The sequence below is a fragment of the Tasmannia lanceolata genome, unplaced genomic scaffold (assembly GCF_043159265.1).
Source record: "Tasmannia lanceolata isolate RefF3 unplaced genomic scaffold, GAP_Taslan_0.1 ptg000016l, whole genome shotgun sequence".
Classification (NCBI taxonomy): domain Eukaryota; kingdom Viridiplantae; phylum Streptophyta; class Magnoliopsida; order Canellales; family Winteraceae; genus Tasmannia; species Tasmannia lanceolata.
In genome coordinates, this window is record NW_027518693.1 from 11,180,885 (window position 1) to 11,206,669 (window position 25,785).

At 38.8% G+C, this 25,785-nt stretch overlaps 1 protein-coding gene across 2 annotated transcripts in view; it reads right to left on the bottom strand.

The window, feature by feature from the left end:
* ASG2 (transducin family protein / WD-40 repeat family protein) overlaps positions 1-25,579 on the bottom strand; it is a 36,420-nt gene extending 10,841 nt beyond the window's left edge. Inside the window, exons 1-13 of one of the 2 annotated variants that reach the window (XR_013235307.1) lie at positions 25,291-25,579; positions 24,349-24,417; positions 19,958-20,035; positions 15,404-15,538; positions 15,197-15,301; positions 14,858-14,986; positions 11,646-11,761; positions 11,428-11,545; positions 10,014-10,119; positions 9,472-9,617; positions 9,200-9,367; positions 8,705-8,815; positions 8,374-8,485 (exon numbers count right to left, since the gene is read on the bottom strand). Coding sequence is in view for 1 of the 2 variants with exons in the window: in XM_077356887.1 (XP_077213002.1) it covers positions 8,374-8,485; positions 8,705-8,815; positions 9,200-9,367; positions 9,472-9,617; positions 10,014-10,119; positions 11,428-11,545; positions 11,646-11,761; positions 14,858-14,986; positions 15,197-15,301; positions 15,404-15,538; positions 19,958-20,035; positions 24,349-24,417; positions 25,291-25,356 (1,459 nt within the window). In the remaining variant the exon portion in view is untranslated. The remainder of the gene's footprint in view (positions 1-8,373; positions 8,486-8,704; positions 8,816-9,199; positions 9,368-9,471; positions 9,618-10,013; positions 10,120-11,427; positions 11,546-11,645; positions 11,762-14,857; positions 14,987-15,196; positions 15,302-15,403; positions 15,539-19,957; positions 20,036-24,348; positions 24,418-25,290) is intronic. The other variant, XM_077356887.1, reaches the window with a different exon arrangement.
* Between the last annotated feature and the right edge of the window lie 206 nt (positions 25,580-25,785).

Here is a 25,785-nt window from a genome sequence, read left to right on the forward strand (position 1 = left end):
ATGATCCTATGGATCTGATTTTTTGTGGACACCCTATCTATGTGAGGGCCATTCAAATGAATGGTTTGGATCACCCAAACAATGTGGGCCCCCACTGTATTTTAATCTAGTGTAGATAACTTATCTACACAAGTGTGTAGGAACCCTTCTCTCTCTCTCTCTCTCTCTATATATATATATATATATATATATATATATGAGAAAACGGTTCCTACACATATGTGTAGAGAGTTCTCTACACACTAGCTTAAAATACAGTGGGGGCCCACATTGTTTGGGTGATCCAAGCCATCCATTTTAAAGGCCCTCACATAGATAGGGTGTCTACAAAAAATCAGATCCATAGGATCATCCCAACCCTACGATTTGTGGAGGTAAAATGGATGTCTTTAAACCTTCACAAATTAGTCCATTTTTTGCCTCCACAGTTCGAATGGTTAGGATGATCCTATGGATCTGATTTTTTGTGGACACCCTATCTATGTGAGGGCCTTAAAAATGAATGGTTTGGATCACCCAAATAATGTGGCCCCCACTGTATTTTAAGCTAGTGTGTAGATAACTTATCTACACATATGTGTAGGAACCGTTTTCTCTCTCTCTCTCTCTCTCTCTCTCTCTCTCTATATATATATATATATATATATATATATATATATATATATGTGTGTGTGTGTGTGTGTGTGTGTGTGTGTGTGTGGTGGTGGTGGGGGGGGGGGGGGGGGGGAATGATTTCCTAGGGACCATTGTAGAAGGGATTTCGTGCTTGGGGTGTTGCATGTGAGAGCAGCCACATATGCTCAGATTTTGTCTCATTCATTTAAGGGATAAATACATTTACACCCCCTCTAATTTCTGACACATCCACTTCGACCCCTGTAGTTTAAAAAGTGACAAATACACCCCTGTAGTTTCAATTTGTTTAAGGTTTGCCCCCTCAGCTGAAGGTTCGTCCATAGATTGAAGGGTTAGGATGATCTGATGGAGCTGATTTTTTGGGCACACCCTATCTATGTAAGGACCCATCAAATGAACGCTTTGGATCATCCAAATAATGTGGGCCCATACCCGAATCCAAACACTACCAAACGCTTTGGATTCGGGTATGGGCCCACATTATTTGGATGATCCAAAGCGTTCATTTGATGGGTCCTGACATAGATAGGGTGTGCCCAAAAAATCAGCTCCATCGGATCATCCTAACCCTTCAATCTATGGACGAACCTTCAGCTGAGGGGCAAACCTTAAACAAATTGAAACTACAGGGGTGTATTTGTCACTTTTTAAACTACAGGGGTCGAAGTGAATGTGTCAGAAACTAGAGGGGGTGTAAATGTATTTATCCCTTCATTTAATTCATCTGAAGTAGCTGCTCTCACATGCCACAGCCCAGGCGAGAGCCTTCTACGATGGTCCCTAGATGGCATTCTCGGGAGGGGCAAGGCTCCAAGCCCTGATGGTTTCTGTCTCTGTCTGGCTTTCTTTAAGGGATGTTGGGATTATGTCTAGGATGATAAAATGTGTTTTTTCTTCGAATTCTATGATGGTATTCAGTTGGAGAGAAGCACGGGTGCAACGATTATTGCCCTTACTCCTAAAGTGGAAGAGGCCTCCAGCCTGAAAGAATTCCGCCCTATCAGTCTAGTGGGATGTCTTTATAAGGTATTAGCAAAGGTTCTTACCGAAAGATAAAAGAAGGTTCTCCCAGATTTGATTTCTTTGAGCCAATCTGCTTTTGTTGGGGGTAGGCAAATAAGAGACTGCGCCTTAATGGCCAATGAGGTGGTGGATTGCTACATGAAAAAAGATAATAGCAGGATAGTTTGCAAACTGGATATGGAGAAAGCATACGATAGAGTAGAATGGGATTGCCCGATGGATTTAACGGCTAGAATGGGATTCGGTCGAAAATGGCAAAACTGGATCTTCAGTCACATCTCTTCTAGGTGGTTTTCTATCCTTGTGAATGGATATGGGCTTCTTTAAGTCCTCCAAAGGGTTGAGACAAGGGGACTTTCTTTCCCCTTTTTCTCTTCGTGATTGCCGCCGAGCTGCTTAGCAAACTATTGGACAGAGGTAAAGATCTGGGGTTAATTGAAGGTTTTAGGCTCGGTGAAAATAGAGCTCAGATCTCTCATCTTCAGTTTGCCAATGATACCCTTATAGTTAGTGCTCCAATTGTGGAAAAGTTTACTGAGTTGAAAGCGATCTTAAGATGTTATGAGATCACTTCAGGGCAGAGATTAAATTTTCTCCTTGGGATTCATATGAACCATGAGGACTTGGAAAGGATGGCGAGTCTTCTTGGTTGCAATATCGAGACTTTTCCTTCTCCTTACTTGGGTCTTCCTTTGGGAAGGGGTAGACCTAAAAGAAACAATAGGATCCCATAGTTGAGAGGGTGGAAAAAGGGTAAACACCTAGAAGTGAAATTTGGTCTCGTTGGAAGGTAGAATAACCCTCATTAAGGCGTTTCTAGCTAATATCCCTATTTATCAATTGTCGGTTTTCAAATGTCCAATCAGTATTATTAAAAGGATTGAATCTATCCAAAGAAGATTTCTTTTTCTTTTTTTTTGGCGCGGGGGGGGGTTCAAATGAGAAGAGGAAAATGCACCTTGTAAAATGGCAGAAAGTTTGCAAACCATTAAAGACTGGGGGCTTGGGCATAAGAAGATTGAAGGAAGTGAATGTGACCCTGTCAGGAAAATGGCTGGCGTTTTGGGGAGGAAAGTCAACTCTTGTAGGTAAGGTTAATGGGAGAAGAGTATGGAATATTGCCGGTCAATTGGTTATCTGACGACAAGTTCAGCAAAAAGGGGGTTAAAGTATGGACCTTAGTTGTAAATTCCGTTTCGTTTCGTCCGAAATGGACGAAACTTTCGTTCTCATTCCGGAACGGAATTCTAAAAATTTCGTTCCGGTGGGAATTTCGTCCCATTCCAGCCATTCCGGACGAAATTTTCCAGAATCCGGAATGGGGAATGGACGAAATTCCCCATTCCGGCCGGAATCGTATATAACGGCTAGTTTGACTGGATTTTGCAGAATTTACAACAATGCCCCTGCAACGGCTCTTTTGGGTTTTTGATCATTTTAGCCTCAAAATGTGACCGTTTATAGCTGTTGGGAAGGGTATTTTAGTCATTTTTAAATGCACAATCAATTAAAAACTCTATAAATAGCCTTTTCCCTACCTTCTTCTCCTCCCCCCTTCACATAAGTGATTCTCCTTCTTTCTCTACTTTCACTTACACTATCTATTCTTCTAAATTTCCTACAAGTCTACCATCTTCTTCAACTCAATCCAAGTCCATTTTGGAGCAAAGGGAAAGCCTACATTCAACTTACCACTACAAGAAGTCAAGAACTATTTCCAAAGGCTTACAAATTACAAGTTACAACTTACACTACAAATTTCAAGTGAAGGCTTACAAGTTACACTACAAATTTCAAGTAAGTGAAGGCTAATATTTTCTTCTTCTCTTCAACTCAAGTTCAACCTCAAGGTTCTCTTTATTTCTTTCCATTTCCTTTCTTTCGTTTCAATTTTATTTCTTACTTCATTTGTCCCCTTCTACTTCATTTTTTTTGTAATTTGTTTCCATGTTCTTTCTTCTAATTCATTTCCCCCCTTCTTCTGCTTCATTTCAGAATGAGTGGGTCGGGTCGGGACCTTCTGCAGGAGCATCCTCTATTGATTCGGGACCCGCTAGATCGGATGACCCGGCATGGGCTTACGGTACATTGGTTCCGGGTCAAAAATAAAATAACTTACATATTCTGTGGCAAAGTCATAGCTGGTGGAAGTATAACCCGCTTCAAAGAACATTTAACAGTTGTTCCTGGTGAGGTAGCATCATGCAAAAAAGTGATTGAAGATGTAAAATACCGAATGAAGCAACTTTTAGATGCAAAGAGAAAAGAGAAGGCTAGGATGAGCGTATCCAGAGCAGAGGTTGGAGGTTTTTATGGCACACCAGACGAAGAAGAAGAGGATGATGATGTAGAAGACATTGCCATTACACCATTGCCTCGGTGAAAGGGTAAGGAAGTTCTTGTAGAACCGAGTGGTACAAAAAGGAAGAAGAAGGGAATCACAGGAGGGGTCAGGAATTTCTTTGCACCACGAACAACCCCGAGAGCCCAGTCAAGCATTAAAAGTGCTTTGGCTACCAAAGAAACAGTGGATAGAGCAGACATGGCAGTTGGCATGCTTTGCTACGATGCCAATCTCCCTTTCAACGTTGCCAATTCACCTTTCTGGCAACCTATGTTTGATACTGTGAATGCTGTGGGTTCCGGTTATAAGGCACCTACCTATCATGCTTTAAGGGGTTCCATTTTGAAGAATACAATGGATGAGGTAAAAAAACTACTTTGAAGAGATGAAGATGTCATGGAGAAACACTGGCTGTAGCATTATGGCCGATGGATGGACAGACACCAAACAACGTTCCCTAATCAACTTTTTGGTATACTGCCCTAAAGGAGTCATATTCCTCAAATCCGTTGATGTATCTGGCACAGTGAAGAATGCCGATGAATTATTCAAAATCTTTGAAAAGATTGTCGCAGAGGTGAATCCGGAATATGTGGTGCAGTTTGTAACTGACAGTAAGTTACAAAGCTGCTGGGAAAAGACTAGAAGCCGCGTTTGGTACATTCTTCTGGACTCCGTGCGCAACCCATTGCTTAGATCTCATCTTGGAGCATCTATGCAAACCGAGTGTATTTCCTCACATAGCAACCACAATTGAGAGGGCTCGGACGATTACAAAGTTCATCTACAACCACGGAGGCCTCTTGAATTTGATGAGGAAGAAGTTCACAAGTGGGAAGGAGTTGTGCCGTCCTGCTTTTACCAGATTTGCTACAAATTTCATTAGCATACAAAGTCTGGTGTTGAATCAGAAAGCACTTCAGCAGATGTTCGTGTCTGACGAGTATACTAGTAGGTTTGTCCAACACCCACTGAGTGAAGGGGTAGTTAGTACTGTGTTGGACAAATCTTTTTGGGACCAATGCAAGTACTTTCTAAACATCAGCGAGCCTTTAGTGAGAGTGCTACGTTTGGTAGATCGGCAGAACAAATCGGTGATTGGTTACTTATATGAGGCCATGGATAGGGCCAAAGAGAACATCAAGGAGAGGTTGAAGAGAAAATCAGATTACATGCTCATCTGGAGGATCATCGACCAAAGATGGGATAGGCAACTCTACAGTCCTCTCCATGCAGCAGGATATTTTCTTAACCCTGCTCTCTTTTTCACTCCTACCTTCTCTAGGCACAGTGAAGTAACCAGAGGCTTGCTAGCATACATCACTCGATTGGTACCTGATGAAGCTACACAAGACCTCATCACCAATCAAATTGAGGATTATCGAGAGGCTAAGGGTATGTTTGGAATGAAGCTTGCAATCCGCAACCGAACGAAGTTGGGACCAGGTATATTTGAGTTGTTTGTTTAATTAAGTATAATTCATTTTAACTTTCAGTTTCTCAGCAAATAATGCTTTACTATTTGTTACTTTACAATTGCATGGTGGAATCAATTCGGAGGTGACATGGAAGAATTACAGAACTTTGTGATCAGAATCCTCAGTCAGACCTGCAGTGCGACTGGGTGTGAAAGGAACTGGAGCACCTTCGAACACATTCACTCCGCAAAGAGAAATAGTTTGGAGCACCAGAGATTGGATGACTTGGTGTTTGTCCATTACAACCTTAAGTTTCGAGAAAGGTATACAACGTAATATAATATTTTCAACTCTCACATCATCGCTTTAAGCTTTTAAGTTTAACCTTTGACATTAAACTTAATGTTTTCCTTTTCAGGGACTTGTTGAGGAAATCATCTACCACTAGTGACCCTTTGAGCATAGACCATCTACATGTCATGATAGATTGGGTTGCGGAAGAAGAAGATGTCATTTTCACGCCGGAAGACATTGGGTGAAAAAATCTTGAAGCACCTTCTGTTGTGGTTGGGGCAGGGGCCGGGGACGACGACGACGACGTTGTCATGCCTCTTGAAGAAGATGTCCCTACTGGTGGTCCAGGTGGTGATGGCAGCGGCGAAGACGACGAAGACGACATTGAGTACGATCATCCAGTTACGATGACTGAGAGTTGTTGCTACTAGCTATTGTCTATGTTTCACTTTCATGTATCTCTTTTTTTATGTTCTTCCATGTATCAGACTATCAGTTGGACTTGTACAAGACTTTAAGTGTTTAACTAATGAATATGCCTTTTGGGACACATATTTTCGATTATTTATTCATTTTTTATCCTTTTCTATTCATTTTTTATTTTTTGGGATTTTTCTCATATTTTTTAGTATTTTTTTTGTGTGACAGAAAAGTTTTGACCGGAATGACCGAAATCCCACCGGAATTCAGTTTCGGTGGCCAAACTGGAATGGCCACCGAAACGGAATTTACAACTAAGGTATGGACAAATATTTTGAATCAAAGGTTTAAATTTAATGAGGGGACTTGTGGTGTGGAGAGACCTCTTTTTCATTTTGATTCCGGGATCTTTTCGTTAATGCTACTAATAAAGAAGCGTGGGTCTCGGATTACATGGTCCACGGGGAGAACGGGACAGTCTAGAATTTCAATTTCAAGAGACTCTTTTTGGATCGGGAACTTGAGAGTATTGCTAGGATCTTGGAGTTGCTTGATGCGCAGTACATCGTTGTTCTAGGGTGGATAAGAGCGTTTGGATTTGGTGCACATCAGGGGTCTCCAGTGTCAAGTCGTTCTATCAGCAGCTCACTCCTTGCACGGGATCTCTGCAGGCGGCCAAAGTTTGGACCATTCCAGCTCCTCCTAGGATTTGTGCCTTCGGTTGGACGGCGGTTTTGGACAAGATTCTCACCGTCAATCATCTTAGGAGTCGGAACATGTTGATTGTGGATCATTGCGCTCTATGCCCAGAGGTAGGAGAGATAGTGGATCATCTCCTCCTGCATTGGAAATACGCTCGGTTAGTTTGGAGCAGGATCCTTCAAAGATTTGTGAATGGGTGTTTCCCACTCATTTACCGAATGTTGTAAGTAGTTGGGTTTTTTCCCCTTGGCGGAAGAAAGGCAAGGTGCTTTGAAAGATCTCTTTGATGGCGATCGCTTTGACTATTTCTTGGGCTAGATCCCTCCCTAGTTGTCAGCTTGTTTCATCTCACGACCTATGGTATGGCTGGACGAGGTGTGCTTTAGTAGTGATTGTGTGAAGCAGGGCAGCCCTCAATGGGCCCCTCCATCCCCTGGTTTTTTCAAGATTAATTTTGATGGACCAGTTTAGGTAACCCAGGACTTTCTAGAGTTGGTGGTCTACTTAGAGACAAGTCAGGTGTCACGTTGTGGTCTTTCTCACGCCCCATTGGCTTTGCGGACTTGAATGAAACGGAAATCAGGGCAGCTTTGCAGGGTATTAGACTAGCTGAGTCGATTGACCTGGATAAGCTTATAGTGGAGGGAGACTCTCTTAACGTCATCGGGTAGCTAAAAGAAAACAAGTCGGTCCCATGGAGATTTGGGAGTTGGATGGATGAGATTAGGGATTGCTTGGAGGGGCGAATGTCATTTTCAAGCATGTCAAAAGATCCGCAAATGAGGAGGCTGATAAGCTTTTCTAGGGAAGGAGTAGGATTAGGAAAGCTAGAGCTCGAGTTATTTAATTTTCTCCCACCTTAAAGTTTTAGTTTCTGTTAGTTATTTTGTAATTTTTTTCATTTGATTTTTGCGGCCCATCTCGGCCAGCTTTGTATATTCTTCTTCTTCTATTAATGATATCTAACTGTTAAAGTATAAAAGATAAATAACACCTTTCTCCAACAGCTTAAACTTTTGGAGAAGTTGGTAAGTTAACATGGTATCAAAGCCAAAGTTCTCAAGTTCAAACACCCTGGATAGCAAAAATCCACATGCGATGGTCAGCCCAAAGTGGGACCACATTTGCCACATGTTTGCCAAGTGGGCCACACGTGCAGGGGAGTGTTAAAGTATAAAAGATAAATAACGCCTTTCTCCAACAGCTTAGACTTTTGGAGAAGTTGGTAAGTTAACACTAACCATTCAAAAAAAAATTGCAACAGGTGAAACAACAAACTGAGACAGAAAAAGACTCATGGTAAAACTCAGATGTAACAGTTCAAATAAAAATGAGTTGAAGATCATACATGAGGATGAAAAAATAGTCAGAATTAAAATTGTGGACATCTTTCGTGTAAGCACATGACGGCATGAACAGTACAAAGTTATAGAAACTAACATCCCCTATAAAGCCTTGACAGTTTGTTCATGAGATTCCTTTGAATGTGAATGCAGAGAGAGAAAATGCAAAACAAGAACATTATATTATCCAAACCTGCAGCAAGATGCTCTTTTATACTCTCTACTCTGTCTAACACCTCAGAATTTGATGGAGCCAAATACTGAGCAACCATGGCATAGTCCAAAGCTTCCTTATGTTTTCCCAACTGCAAAATAGAGTAACAGAAAGTAAGGAAAAAAAGAAAGAAAGAAATTAACTCAAGAAAGAGAGACAGAAGTGACCACATAATAAATAAATCGTTTGCCCTTGCCCTTGGATAAGATGCTAAGGATAAGGTTGAAGAAAAAAAATAACAATTCAACAAGAAGATGTAAAACAAATCAGGAAAAACATGGCTCATGATGCTAATAAAACAAAACGGAACCTGTAAAAGTGCCTCAGACATGTAGAAGTGTGCCCTGAAGGATGAAGAATCAATGCTTCTAGCTTTGTTGCAATCTCTTATAGCCATGTGAACATCATTTTTCCACTTCCTCTGTAAACAATGATTAAACTTACTATTGAGTGATGGCATGATAGTAAAGAGTCATGTCACAAATATCGTTCTCGGGAATTTCTCAGCAAGGTAAAATCTCAAGATATATTGATTTTTGTTCATTTTTTTGGGTTTCTATCGGGAAAATGATAAAATAAAATAATTTAAAAATATATAAATTAAGACAAAATAAAATTAAAAAATATCGTAAAATATGATATTATGCAATAAATGAAAACATCACTATATTTTTTTAATGCTCGGGATTATGTCGGGATTTTGTAGTTTTACTAAAATATCGCGATAAAATTGCTATATTTTGAAATATCGGAGGTGTTTGTGACATGGGTAAAGATATAATGAACAGCTTGAACTTTTAGTAACCTTGAGGAATAATGCTGCTCGAGTACATAGGAAGTCGTGCTTCAATGCAGGTTCAATTTCCGGACCTTTTCCATCAAGTGCCACATTACATGCTTCAATTCCATATAGATAGTTTGACCCTTCCAAGGATTTTTCAGCATCCTGAACTAATTCATAGCACTTCCAGAGCTGTAACAAAATATCAGCATCACCAAACGTACTGTGCAGATAGACATGGATGTCAGAATCAACTGTAATTTGATATAAATCAGGACAATAGAGAAAATGCCTACCTTGCTAGACATTTTGCTGTTTTTGGCAACGTCATTTGATAAGAGAGGGCGTGGTGATGGAGGTATTTCCGCTCCACTGACCATAGGAGCTGGAATCATTTGTTGTGGAATGTCACCTACACTATATCTCATTGAATTCTCACCACCTGCAAGTTATAAAGATAATATAGATGTCACCAGGGAATAAGCAAGCATATGACTAGGAAAAAACGATGCAAGAATTGAAGCACTATCCTTGTCCATTTACTAGGACACCTTATAGATATAGAATTGAGTCAATGACACCCTATAAACCTCAAAAGGACTAGATGTAGAAAGATATTAACTCTTTGCAGGACCAACATTTCAGAAGGAGATCACTTAGATCATCTTTGTCCCAAATACATACAATCATTTGACTTGGACGAGTCAACTTCAAAATGGGGATGGTACCTTCACTTTCGAAGAGAAAGTAAATAAAATACCAAAATATACACAGTTATATCAAGGAAACATTTACAGGTGAATGAGTTAGCCATCAATTTCAAAGGTAAGAAACATACCAAGATCCACATCCATTAAGTAAACATGCTCTCCACTATAACTAAGGAGCACTTCATCTCCATTTGGACTAAATGTAACATGAGTGAGGTGCAAGCTTGACCGACCCTGAAATAAAGAAACGAAGGACACCAAGAAAATGGATCGTTGGATTAAAAGAAATTAAATCCAAAAATCAATATAAACAACCAATAGAATTCTTAGACGAAAAACAAGTTCTCAAGCACAAAAGTTCTTCAAGACTTCAATCAAGCATTTAATGTGCTTAAAAACAAGTTCTTAAGTACAAATATTTCTCCAGGCTTCGATCAAGCATTTAATGCGCACTTTTTAATATTGCAATACAATAGCGAATGAAAATGTAATAGGGGAACTAAATATATAAATAATTGTCAAAAGATCTTTACCTCAGTGCCACAAGTGCTTCTCACTGATTTTAGAGGATATTTTATGTTTTAATATTCATTTAATAATTTTCCCTAACAAAGGCATAGCAATTTAGGTATTATTTAGGTATCCTGCTAATTAAATAAAAGGATTTTGACTTTTCCAGTTTTCCTTCACCAGTGAAAGCCCTCTTACACTGTACAAAATCAAGGTTATGATAATGTTTTCCGGCCTAGGCACTCAATGTTGGTTTCTAGCTATACACTTATATATGATCATCACTTCATTCAATCCTTAAATTCCGAAAGACCAAGGTACCACACAACACCTGGCCAAGGATATTTTAACTATGAGTACCTCAATGTGCAAGTAATTCATTGTGGGCATGAGCAAGGAACACCACACTGGAATTACAGAAAATACTGCTAAGTACAATTGCCAAAGTTGCCAACTCAGCTTCTAAGAGAAAAAGAACTAAAATGGGAGAAGAGTCTTTTCTGCCCGAGACTGCAAAGATAGTCTAAGACCAACATTTCAGACAATTGTAAGAGAAATACAATGCTCGTATGAAGATTCTTAAAGACACAAAATCCATGTTCAATTAAGGGCGTGTTCGTTAATGCTTCTCATTTTCGCCGAGTTAAACGGGTGAAAAGCGGATTTACGTGAATCTTGGAAGCGACTCTGAGTCGCTCCGAAAAATCTCAGCTTTTAGATGAAATAAAGCTGAAATGTAGGGAAACGGACTCTTAGTGGGTCGGTAGCCCAACGAGATTTTCGATATTTTTTTGCTTTTGTCATACTCCGGATCTAATAAAACGGGCCAATCATGTAATAAAATGGTTGCCGAACACGCCCTAAAAGGAACAGATTTAACCAAAAAGTAGGATATTCCATGATATCTAGTAAAATGGGAAAAATGTAAGTGATCAAACCCTAAGCATAAGAAATATAATTATTGCACTTGTAACAAGAAAAAGTTACTTAAATAATTCTGAACAAGTTAATTTTAAGGACTTCTGAACTTACACGGTCAGCGAGATGCATTGGACAGAAATAGTTAACGCATGGAGGCGGTTTCATCCTTTTCTGGCAAGAGCTCAATGGGGGAAGCATCCTTCTATCATACAAGCGAGCAAAAGCATCACTGCAAGAATTCAGAAAAGGAATATGCATTAGTTGAAATATGTAAATAGCCCGGATAAGTGCAGATTTTTAAGAAAAGAATCAACAGAAAAAAAAAATACCTCCCACCAACAAGGATTTGATGAGGCCTAGTGGAACTGATGTCACAAGACTTTAAAGCAAGACATTGTTTAGGAGAATCAGCTAGGGACTTCTTTGCTCCACATCGTAAATCGAGCTGCCATTAAATGGAAATCATAGAGAGAAAAAAAGAGTTGCAAAGATAAATAGATGTCCTACGAGAAAATCCATTCACCCAAACCAAAACGGTGAAATTGCTGACAAAGAACAGGACACTAGTACGCCATCCAGAACAAGCATTGTTTGCATAAATCATATGCTAACCAAGTGCAAACATTTTTAATCGTTTAAGAAGATGAGAAATTAAGATATACCATAAAATAATAAGAAACGATTTTCCCTTCACATATCCAAGAAAGGGACCAACTGTAAAGAGAATGTCATGTAATTCCGTAGAGAATAAAAAAGATAATAAAATTCTAGTGACAGGGAAACCAAATTAATAATATGAAGCAGGTAGCTGCAAAGGAAATAAATTTCCATTACTTTCACACCAAAATGCTTGAGTTTTTTACACTAACGAAAGACCTATCAAGAGAGAAACCAACCCATCTATGCAACACATTTTCAATGCTTGGGCAAAGGGAAGGGCGACTATTAGAACCAAGTTTTTAGCTTGTACTCTTCTTTTACCAATTCATTACACAAACCTTAATACTTATTCCATACCTCGTCATTTGTATATCATGTTCAAGGGTAACTACGCCTTTTCATTTTCGAGAATTTCATTTATATCAAAGAGAATGCAAACAAGTACTGGGAAATGTTTGAGTTTTTCAACCATGTTTCCTACTAAGCCAATTTAACTATCCATTTTTCAGTATTGTATTTGAAGAGCTAATGATAGTATAGTTTTGATAATTCCATTTCACCTCAAATGTTATGATATCCGTCCTTTCTATGAGCGGGCTCCTAAAGGAAATTCCCAGTCTCAACACTTGGATTCATTGAGATGAAATTGAATTTTTTTATAGTATATAAATATCTAGGCTCCTTAATAAAACATGGACGTTCTGAGTCACACAAAATGCATTGCTTTCGTAAAATAGTGGGATTGGCTAATCCTACTAAAAAATGTTCTTCGAAGAAAATTTCTAAAAATAGTCTCTTTTACAATTCGCCAAATGCATGGCGGTAAAATAGTGGGATTGGCTAATCCTACTACAATATGTTCTTTGAAGGAAAATTTCTAAAACTGGCTTCTCTTCTATAATTCATGATTTTATGTCAACTTGTTGGATGATCACACATGTTACACTAAGATTCACTTTCCGAACCAGAAGTCCAATGTGCTTGATATATTTCAACTTTCTATAATTTGCTAATCATCATATTCCCTTTGTGATTCTTCGCCAGAAATATAGTTGCAGGAAACCATTCCAAAGCAGGAATAATATTTCCCAAGAATTGCGAATGGGAAATGAATTCGATTTAATTGCTTTACAAAACAAATGCAGGGTAAACATGGAGAAAAATGAGAGGGGGAGGGTGAGAGATACCATGGAAGCATATTCCTCAAGAACCAAAGTCAGTAAACAAATATTTAGTTCTCCCCATAGATTTACCAGATCCTTGAGCATTTATCTTAACATCCCATGTTCCTAAAGGATTTATCTTACAATCCCATATTTCTTTCTGCCCCTACTTTCCCAAAACCGATGTTTCTTACTTTTGTTTCACTTATTCTTGTTCCTTTTTGTTGGTGCTTCATTTACTGCTCCAAACTTTCACATCTTGCAACTAAATGAATCAATTTTTAAAACCGAATCATACTAAAAACCACATGGAAAATGAGTCACAACATCCTTGTGTAAACAAAAAGCAGGTCAATCCTACCAAATAAATCAACCAGAGAGTTATATTCTAAAAAAATTCCAATAATAAATGGCATCATGTTATCCATGTCAGTCTAGCTGGCTCGTCCGTCAACTTACGGATATTTGGATCATGGTTACATGTTGAAGAATGAATACATTCATTTTCTCCCCTTTCAACTCTACCCTTACCGGTTGGGTTTATAAACCATTCCCCTTTCGCCCATTATTTTTTCTCCCCTTTGATTTCCATTTCTCCTTTTCTTGATCCTGATCTTCTTCTTTTTTCTCAATCTTGATCTTCCTTTCTCTTCTTGATCTTGATAGTTTCTTGGTCTCGATCCTTCTTTCCTTCAACACTCTTTGTCTTGGTTGAGATCAGCTCCTCCTCGTATCATTAGCTATCTCACTTCTCTTGGAGGGCTCCTATATCAAGGCAACCAAGGCCAAAGCCCTGCCACACTACACAGATACGGATTTCTCCTATATTCATATTTTCATTACAACCTATCAGTATTTCCCTCTTTGATCCTACCTCTATTGCCCCTTACCTCATGCCCTACACATATCCCTACCATTATTCCATTACCCCTTCTAGATTTCTTTGGAACGTAGGACGGAGTTTATTTTTATTGATCTGATTTGTTTGACAGACCTGACTAGATATCTGAATATTATTTAATAATGAGCTGATTCCCTGATTTATAATCAATTGTATAGAACTCACTAGGCTGATTGCTCCTTTTGATGATGGAATTTTAAAAGTGATGAATTTTCAGTAAAAAAAAAAAAAAAACTTAGCTGATTGACTATTATGTGTTGTTATTTACTTTTGGGAATGCATGTTGCTATTAAATTGAACTGTAAACCATTCATATACTCTTTAAGTTCTAAAATATTAATCCGCGGACCCTATGTTTGCATTCGTGACTCATGCGGCGGAAATGCAACCGGTTCTTAAGGGAATCCGTCTCGCCGATCAAGGTATTCTAGATTCGCTCATCATTGAGGGGGATTCTCTGAATGTGATAGGTTGGTTAAGAGATGTGATAGGATGGTTAAGAGATGGAAAATGGTAGGGATGCGATCAAGGAAGTGAGAGATAAGGGGGATGGTGTATGGCGCTCAGCAAACTCAGATGCCAATACCCTGCTCGGTTTGGAGTAGATAGACTAGTACTAGAGGTTTTTTAGTCTTTTCCCCCTGATGATTCCTAAGGGCTCCTTATTTTTGCTTTTTCTCTCTTTTCCTTCATATGTTTTATTTTCTGGAATGGAGTATGGACCACCTCGGTCCTCCTTGCTTTGGCTAATGACTTTCACCATTAAAAAAAAGCAAGTATTTTTCTGAGAAATCCAGATAAAAAGCAGAGGACTTACTAAAACGTTATGGCATTCTTGATGGGAGGATCCAGCCGGAGGACAAGAAGCACCCTCACGAAAATCATGCTGTCTCAAAGTTCCATCTTCACTTGCACTCCATACTACATTAGGATTTCCCAATTCAACCTGCAGCATATAAAGCAATTTCAGAGGAGATGATAATATGAATTGCCTATTTCTATCGGTGCTAGGACAGGTATGAATAAAAAAATCACCCAATGCTCATATTTTTCTTCTTATAAACAACTTTAACAAGTAAAAACTGATTTTTCAGGTAGTCTCACAGGCTGATTGAACATGCTCATAGAAATATGGTCTTTTCAGATCAAATCTTACAGCTAATTTCTTGACTCTCCTTGAGTGACACCGAAACAGTGCCAATGGTTCAGGGGCATTTTCTTCAGTTCTCCCACTTGAGCGAGATAAATTAAATAAGCGAACCTGAAAAGAGAACAGTATTTGAATTCTACAACAATCTCAAACAACATGTAAATAGACCTAAGACTAATAAACAAACAATATTAATCCTCATCACTAAATTACTTCTGTATCTCCAGCACCAGAAACCACGAGTTCATCAGAAGTCTCGGGAACAAATTTCGCACAAAATATGTTTGCTGAATGCCCTGTATCAATACTGTGTACAAGCCCCCGGCTTTTGTAACTCCAAATGTTAACCTGCACCAAGTGAAAGAAAACAGACTAAAGTGCAAACAAAATATAGCACATGTGGTATCTGCAACAGAATAAATGAGTAATTCACATTTTTTTTGGTGCAAATGGTTATAATCAAACAGTAAAGCAATTGTTTGAGGACCCCACTAGGCCCACGTTTCTTCTCTGCCTGGTTCTTGTTTATACATCATTTTATTGATCCCTTTACTTGTTGTACATGAATTTACTTTTTTAACCATAACTCAGAATTGTTCCAGGTTTTCCGCACTTTCTCCACATATGTTAAATTGCATTATGATGCTTGTAGTAAGGCACTTCAAACTGATGGAGGGGAGGAGGATCTCTGTAACAAAAGATCAAGCAAGAGCTTTTTTTTGTCCTCATACACCTTCCCAAAATGGTTTTGCTAAACATAAACACCAAAATATAACACAGGCTGGGCTCCCTAATCCCTATGTTATTTCATAGTGGCACTCATCATCATTTATGAATAAAGGCCTTTCATACAGTTTTGTATGTGATTCACCGTCATTAGGCACCACTTCTTGGCTTTGCTTCCTCATACAGGGCATATTGCTAAGTATGATGAGTAGCATTCCTTTGGCTATATATGTTTCGTCCAGATTCCTTCCAATAGATGGAAGTTGTCTCCAGAAGCTCATCGTGGCGGGATACAGCGACACCCATAAGGGTTATCATTGTGATTTACTAAAAATAAGTTTTTTTTTCTTTTGAGTTCTTCCCCTGCCCGGTCAAGCTGTCTGAGGCCGATGGTGCATCCGATAAGCTCTTTCGGTATTCATCTCCAGAGCCCGGTCAGATGCTTCAATCCTTCGTTCATATTCTGTCTCAATATCTTCTTTTTTTCATGTCTAATTATGAGTTTACAGCTCGAATGTTTTACTAATCTTTCCCTCCCATGTGATAAATGGGAGGTCTCCCCGAGACCTTATTCCGTCTACGCTCTCATAGCATTCGTCTTTCTTCCTTCTCTGCTGCACACCTGTAGTTCTGTACTCTTTCCCTCGCTTTATAGAGATCTTGGCTTTCTGGTTTTTTTTTGGTCAGGGGGTGCTGTGGAAAATACTATAGATTCTAATCTCAAACCACATCAGATTTCATGAGTTTACTCTTTATGATCCATCTTCCAAAGTTCCCCAGAATAAGGGGAAGCACTCATCACATCATTACAGTCACAGACTTCATCATCTCACAGTTTTCACCACTGTCATTCCATCAGTTCAAATTTCTTCCCAGTCAGAGAGATATGGAACAGCAAAACCAAAATTCACCGGAGGAATAGCAATCCCCAACAAAAGGACATTGACAGACCTTATTTGCATGCCTGTATAGTACTAATTCAACCTTTTGACAAGTACTATGTTTTCAAGAAGAAAAAGGCGCAGCAACCCCAACATTTGGTAACAACATTTCATATAAGGTTCAATAAAGTATGGGTTCAATTATATAGGAACCATTCAGCCTTGCAGTGTGAAAGCGAACACTGTATGATTCTTGCCAGAGCCCACTCAAATCAATATATTCTGAAACCATAGCTCAAATTAAATCTTTATTATATATTTGTAAAAATTGAATCGAGATTGGAGTCCCTACACCAACTATCAATCCAAAAAAAGATACTAGTGCAATCACCAATATTGAATTTGATCCCATCAAGGAAAGAGCTCAATTCAAGCTTCCATGAATCCCATAAGGGAACACATAAGAGATCCATTCCAGTAAAGTGGCAATTGCTATTACTCTGATATTTGGCAAAAATTAACCAGGCCTAAAGACCATTAGGATTAGAAAGCAGCCTCCGCTGGCTTTCGGCCAAAGGGCAAAATTTTGAGGTCGGAGCCACGTTATCGGTCTTCTCTAGTCCTTTAGGATCTTCAGACAAATGAGGCGGAAGTTAGAGCGGCGCTTCAGGGTACAAGGTTAATTGAGTCTCTTGACATGACTAAGGTGATAGTGGAGGGCGACTCGCTCAATGTTATAGGTTGGTTGAACTGTTGAAGGGTAGCAAGTCTTATCCTCGGTGGTTCGCCCGCTGGATCAATGAGATTATGGATCGCATTGGGGGGTCTAAAATAGTATTTCAACATGTTAAAAGATCCGCAAATTCTGAAGCGGACAGGCTAGCAAGGGACGGTGTAACTAGGCGGGAACTAGAACCTTTCGACTTTCTTCCCCCTTGAGAGTCTTGTCTGTGGTGTAGCATCTTCTAATCTCTCTGTTTTTTCTTTTCACTGACTTTCTCAATCGGCCTTGTATTTTCTTCCATTTTTATTAATGATTTATTGCCATTAAAAAATATCTAAATTACCTGTAGGTAAGTATGTAGTCGGTTGTTATTGGGTTTATGTTGTTTAGTATTTCGTTGCGAATTGAGATTGAAAAACGATTAGTTTGCATTTGCAAAGGCTATAGAGAAACCATTGGTATTGAATATTCTGAGGCATTTGGGCTCAAATCCATTAGTCACTATGGCAACTTGACATTAAGAATGTTTTCTTCATGGTGGCCAACACGAAGATGTTTATATGATGCAATCTCCTAGGTATGTTTCTCACAAGGGAGGGTTAAGTTAAGAAAGGCAATATATAGTCTGAAACAGTCTCCGCGTGCATGGCTAAATAAATTTAGCCCTTAGTATGGCCAACACGAAGATGTTTATATGATGCAATCTCCTAGGTATGTTTCTCACGAGGGAGGGTTAAGTTAAGAAAGGCAATATATAGTCCGAAACAGTCTCCTTGTGCATGGCTAAATAAATTTAGCCCAATTGTTACTAAGTATGGATTCGTCAAAGTCATGTGGATCACTCTGAAAAGTCATGTAGTGATCCTAGCGGTATACGTGGATGACATTATCGTTATAAGGAACAATGAAATGAAAATAGATGAGATCAACAAGTACCTACAAGAATATGTGCAAGGCAAAGATTTGGGGCAATTAGATTACTTCCTTGGTATTGAAGTTGCACATCATAGTTTGGCATCATCTTATCACAAAGGACGCATGTTACTAAACATATAAACAGAGAAAAATATATGTATACAAATAGGTAAAAGTTGTATTGGGAAGGCTATGCATGACCAAAGGACTCCCAATTGGTACACTAAGTTCTCCTGTTTTCAAACTCACCAACAGTCGTACAAATTACAGATATTTTGCTAGGGGGGTGCAACTCGGGCCGGATTGGGTCGTGTTGAGGCCAACCCGCCCCTACCCAAGGAACCCTTTTTCCCAACCCGAACCCGACCCAATTTCCAACCCGACGAGGTTCGACCCGACCTGACCCGAGGAACCCTTTTTTCCAACCCGACCCAAACCGAGTTTTTAAGCTTAAAAAAATTATAAAATGTCGGGTTTCACTCGGGTCGGGCGCAACCCTCAACCCGAGTAGGGAACAGTCAACCCGAACCCGACCTTTTTTCAGGTTGAACCCGACTTGAGTTGCACCCCTATATTTTGCATCACAAGATGTACACATTTTGCCCATTCAATGCAAGAGATAAATAACCCTTGAACCAATCTAACGATTACTTCTCTAAGGAATGCAGCTCATAAAAAAAGTAATAGATGCAATAACCCAAAAGAATAAATGTCTCATATCAAATGATTTTCTTTTAGTCAACTAATCTCCCTCTGGGCATGTAGACTCAGTGCCCGCAAGCAAAGAGGAATGACTGGAACATAAGCAAAGAGGAATGACTGGAACATACACTTTGCATATGTATACACATGTGGACAACCGACCAAATGCATATGGTGTACAGTGTATTAACTTAAAATGTGCCTCTAATAATTCAATGTATGAGTTTTTTTTTTTTTTTTAATGGCTTCAATGCATGAGTTTATAGCCAATTTAAAACTATATTTTGCTTTGCGAGCTTCCACAAGCATACAAACTAGTTCGTAATTTGAAATCCCAAATTACGTGTGTGTGTGTGTGTGTGTGTGTGTGTGTTGAATGGTTAAGTATTCATTAAAAATGGGGACCAAGATGGTCAAGAACAACAGATACAAAGAGCCAGTGTATATATTATAATCACAATCAGTGAAACCAAGTAAAAACTTTACAGTTAAACAAAAGTTCCACAAGAGTCTTATTGGGATATAATTAGTATTAGTTACAGAGTCAGTTGACCAGTTGGATTTTCTGCATTTTCTGTTTTTTCAACGTATATCATTCGCCCACAGATCAAATCAAGTAGTTATGACTAGTGCAAAAGAGTATGTTTCATAGACAATTGAAGCAAAGTATAAAAAAAAAACATCAAATAATACAAGCAACATGCCCCACTTGTTCAATGTTGATCAACACATAAGATTTAACAATAAAAAATGTGAAAGCTTCAACCATCAGGACCAGATCCGTGAAATACCAAAAAAGACAAGTTCAAAGTAATATACTCGTGTATCATCTGATCCGGATATTAAAAGTGAGCCGTTTGAGTTCCATGACAGAGCATTCACGCAACCTTGATGACCCTGTTTAGAAATTACGATGTAACATGAGAAGACAATTATAGCAATAACATGAACTAAAATCAACCAGAATGTATCCATTTCAAATGGGAAATGAGTCACACATAGCTATTGGGGCGAGTGAAAAAGAACTCCATTACACCTCACAAAAGCAAATTCAAAATCCATTTAGGTATGAAATCCAAAATCCAGGACTTTGGTCTGTGGAAATGTTTTTTTTTTTAATGGCAAAGTGGAAATGTTATATTCTTCGAGCACAAATTCATTCTTGAAGCATATGCTTGAAAACCATATGCCTGACCTGTCAGGAGAAATTTACCACGAGTTCAAAGTTAACAGTTTCTTCTCCCCAACGTCGAGAAGGCATTAACACTTTAAGAAGACAGTTGATGTCATTTCTGCCTAACAAAAGCTCTTACAAACTTACAATATAACATAATAGCTTATCAGATAAAAATAGTTAGTGGCACTAATGCTAAGCCAGTTACACCTTTGAGGGTTGTGGCAGTCTTCTACTATGAAATTCCATGGATCCCATTCCAACTAATATATATGGGTGTCCCTGCTTTAAAGCTAAAGCTCATGATTAAGATCCAGGGTGGGAAGCAGATGAAGGTTTCCTTCTGCCTAGAAAAGATAGCCTTCTTTCTTCACTTGCTATTCTCATAAATGTCTATTTAAATGTAGGTCTCTGCATGCAAAAATTTAAAAATTAAAGCTTATATTTCCCTAGCATGGAAGAAAGCACCAGATATAATGGTTTGGTTGCCTAGAAAGTTATGTAAAATGCGGAGGAGGTTTGGACATGTGCTAACTGAAGATTTATTAAAGCGAACTCATAGAAATTGTGATTAATTTGGTCGCTATTAGATGTCGTGTTGTGTTTGGTCAGCGTGATTCTTTGTACTGGTGAATGGCTCACTGAAGGTTTTTTCCGAAGCTTGAGAGGGTTGAGGCAAGGGTACCGCTCTCTCCAGTTTCTCTTCACTATTGTAGCTGAGGTGCTTAGTCGTGATCGTGGTTTTAAATTTCGACCGAAACATTTCATTTCAGCCTAAATATTTCAATTTCTGCTGCTACCGAAATGAAATCCACTTGGATTCGGAAAAATACAAGAATTCGCCCCAAAATTCGGGATTTCATTAATGTTCCTGTCGAAGTATGTGAAACATTCAGGTTTTCAGATAAAAACAAAGACATTTGAACAAGAACCCAACAAAATCAACTCCACCAGCAGAAAAAAGATCCATGAATATTCATTTAAGATACTTCTAAAAAAACAAAAAAATAAAAAGAAAAACCGGTGGTGAAGAATCTTTCTTGGATTTCGGCCGTGATTTCGTACCAAAATGTTTTCGTAATTTTACAAGATTTCAGCTGAAATCTCGTACCGAAACCAAAATGCGACGATTTCGCTAATGACTGAAAACAAAACCAAAACCGAAATTTAAAACCTCGGTCGTGGTGGTCTAATTGAGGCTTTAAGGTGAACTCTTTAGACTTTGAGATTTCTCTTCTACAGTGCACATGGCACTCTTATTTTCTGCAGTTCTTCTATGAAGCATGCAAGGAATGTCAAGACTATCCTTGGGTAAAAAGCAATTTCAGCTAGAAGGATAAACTAACTCAAATCGACGGTGATAGGGGTGCGAATGGAGGATGCGATCGCCATGATTTTAAACTTCAGCCAGGACGTGTCGGTCTCGGCGGGCACGAGTCGATTTCGGCTGACATGTGTCAACATCCATGGGAACGAAGTCTGAGGTTTACCACTAACTTATCTTGGCACGAAATTCCTCTGTGTAGCAAAGATAATTTCCATGACTTTTGGAGTGATAATCACCATGGACAAGGAGGAAGTTAAGGCTGGGAGAGTCTCAGCCATACAAGCTACAACTAATTGAAATTTGAAGTCCCTGTGAATGAAGAAGCAAGTCAGGCAACATGGATTGGATGCTCAAAGTGTCCAAAACAACCAAAGACTAGATGAGAGGATTGACCACCTCATAGGAAGAATCGACAAAGGGGTCGTAGAATGAGGCAATACAATGATTGTGTGAGGAGGACATCAGCGAAACCAGGTAGGGGTTGTCATAAGGTGAAAATTGGGCTCAATCAACTCCCTTTTAGGCCTAAAGGATGCTCGAATAAACCTTGAAGTAGTGGTCAAAAATTCATAAGTCAAAAGTTGTGCAGAAATCAAAAGTTGTGTAGAGGGCGAGCCTTGGCGCAACGGTAAGCTTGCTCCATTGTGACCTGGTGGTCACGGGTTCGATTCACGGAAACAGCCTCTCTGCAAAGCAGGGGTAAGGCTGCACACATCTAGCCCTCCCCAGACCCCGCAATGGCGTAATATCAATTTTGGCATCTCATGCCATAATATCAATACCAATCTTGGCATCCCATGTTCAAATCCTATCATCACTACCTATTACTTCTCCTATGGGCAGTAAGAGGGGTCAATTGAGATCAATTCAAATTGGACATAATCTTTCATTTTACGAGACTACGCATGCAGTGGTACAAAAAAAAAAAAAAATCCTTCTCTTGACTGTCGTGTGTCTAGTGTTTCTTCCATCAATCAACTGGATCTACGTCGTATATCAACAGATCATGGTTTTGAAGGTCATCCATTACGAAAAGACCATCATTTGAGTGGACATGAAGAAATACGCTATGATGATTCAGAGAAACGTGTGGTTTCTGAACCCATTGAGATGACTTTTCTTGGTCTTCTCTGGAGTGAGTCTATCTACTTACTGTTGTTAGGGCGAATGAGTAGCGGCTTGCTCGGAGTCCCATATGCGATGATTAGTTAGAAGAATTATATAGCATGCATGGGGAGGAACCTTCTTATCTCATTCATCAACGAGGCACTCACAACTGAATGAAGGTTGAAAGAATACAAAAAAGAAAAGAAGAATCGTTGGGATGTGGGGAGACAAACAGCAGCATTGAGGTTGCAGATTGACCGACTGGAGCAGGTCGGATTAACGAGGAGGGGAAAAGCCCTCGGGCCCGAGCCGCAACGCATGTCTGCCCTTGACATACTGCCTAAGGAGAGAGAAAAGCCTAACTTATTAGCCGGGTGACCGGTGCAAATCCTACTCGCTCCTTCTAGGGATTCTAATTTACTACATTCTTTTTCCCACGGAGCAAGATCATGATCTTGGTCTTCGTTTTTCCTTTGCCAACAGGGGCCCCTGCTTTCGGGCTCTCTCCTTTTGTCGATAAATTAGGCCTTATGGTGAATGGATGACTGCTAAAACCATTTTTTTATAAAACCTTATGAAGCATTCTTTCTAAATGGTTCCATGTAGTTGCCGCAATTGGGGAATCTAAAGATCTTTCTAGTTATCCTTTGAATGACCTAATGGGTTCTCTTCAAGCACACGAGCAAAGGCTGAATAGATCTGCAGAAAGTTCTGTTGAGAGCAAGAAACTCCATAATATGCCAGCATATTGACGGATGAATTGCCTTCTTTATGAATATGAGAGAATATGCACTCTATTTACTTTTCTTGATTTTCTCTTGCTTGTGAACATCTCAGACATGAGTTGTTTTTAGCTTGTGATGCTTCTTAACATGTGTCTATTTTACGAAAAAAATCATGGTCTAGCATGCTGACAGAGTTATTGCAAACTGTGAACACTGTGGTAGAGAAATTGTAGAACTCAATAATGGCTTTAAAACTACTGTGAGAACTATTTTACATTCAAAACAAACTCTTTCCAAGAATGGTCTTCCCAACCATTTTATAGTTAGGTTCTATAACTAAAAAAATTACTAGCTGGCTAAGATTCTTTTCACCTTTTGTTTCCCCACCATGCTCACTTGCAATTTTGGGACTATCATCGATGTGTCAAGGCTCCTTAGTAATTATGAAAACTACTATAGCAGTACAGTAATACCTAAAGAATTTATTTGTAAAAGGTTTTATGGCAAGTGGAAGTTTGTCATATTAACCTTTAAAATTTAGAAGATAAAAACAAAAAAAAACAAAAGCTAAATGTCAACATCAAACACAAATATAATATGATTTCCTTAACAAGTTCCAATTCTATTAACACTTCAAAATTTATCATTTCCATTTTAATCATATTTATGCACGGACGTATTTGCTTCAGTGAGCTCCACCTAGACTAAGGATGCTTTTCTTGAAAAATCACTTCTAACAATGATCAAAAGGTTCTAGAAAAATGTAACAAAAACATTAAGACAGTAGAGAAGGCAGTCAAATGCAAGGAGGAATTATTATTTTGAAGTAGTGAAAAACACCATAAAAAGTGTAAGATAAAAACATGGTCAAACATACCTCCAATTCTTTTTCAAGGGACATCCTTTGTATCAAGGAAGAATGCATTTGCAACTTGTTATTAATACCCTAAATAAACACGAAAGAAACTTTAACTCAGTTTGGGCCAAGTATAAAGTAATGCAAAGATTAACACAGCATCATCTTAAAGCATCATCGTGTTGAAAACAAACAGTTACCCTGATTTCTATTTCAGAAAAACTGTCACAATACTTGATAAGTATATAAGCAATACCAATGAAGATGGTGTAGTACGAGAGATGAGAGAAAAATGTATAATATATAATAAGTACACTATGGTAGTGCTTGGATATTTCAGAAACTCTGAGTATCCGACTAACGGATAAGGATAGAGATGGATGGTTGTGGCATCCATTTGTATCAATCCCCCTCTTTTTCCTTATATTCCTGAGATCTTTAAATGCCACAAACATCCATCTGTATCTTTGCATTCATGTCATCAAATTACGAAAACTGGAGGATAAAAACCTAATGCAAACGCCAACCCAACACCCAACAAAGCAAAGTCTTACTCTGAGTATCAGAAACTAATGAAGTATCCATAGCACTGATACATGACAATGCAACAACAATTCTGGCTTAATAGCTTAACCTAATCAACCAAGAAGATCACTAAAAGCTCTCCTCCACAATCATAGACAATCCGAAAACCCCAAATTCTAAAGAAAGCAAAAGGCGTAACAAAATATAAAACAGAAACGATCAAAGCACCAAACAATCATATCCTTCCAATCCAATTTCATACATTTCCACACAAAACAATCACAGAGAAAAACCGCTAACAAAATTCAACAAACAAAAACCTATACTCGATTTATCGAACGATCGGTGTACATAGCAGATTGCATAACATAATCAAAACCAAAAAAAAAAAAAGCAAAAAATCAAATTAAATGAGATAAGAAGAGGAATTCAAGATACCTTGCCGATGTATCTGTTCTCAAGCAAATCGGTGATATTACCGTCGGGAAAATTCCAAGTTGTCATTGCGGAAAAATGCGAAAGAAGGGAGAAATGAAACCCTAGCTCGTTCCCTTTCTGAGAAATTGGAAAAATAAAAACTACTTACGACCGACTTTCGCAATGTCGGTTTAAATTACGCTCGTTTTTTTCCTTATTTTCTTGTTTCGCACCGAAAACTCTCTCGTGGAGACACGCATCGGGTTGCCACCGTTTGTTTCCACACACTTCTTCTTCTTTTTTCTTCTCCTTTTTGGCACTCCTTTTTTTATTTTTAAAACACGTAAAGTGGGCCCGCTGATTCAGATGATCTAAACCATTCATTTATTGGTCCCTCATAGACGGGTTGTGATAATCATTTTCACAGGATGATCCTAATGCTTCCATCTGTGGAGGTTTGTCAACCGTCGATTTTTTTATTTTCTCAGCCGTCCATTTATTTTAAATCTCAAATAT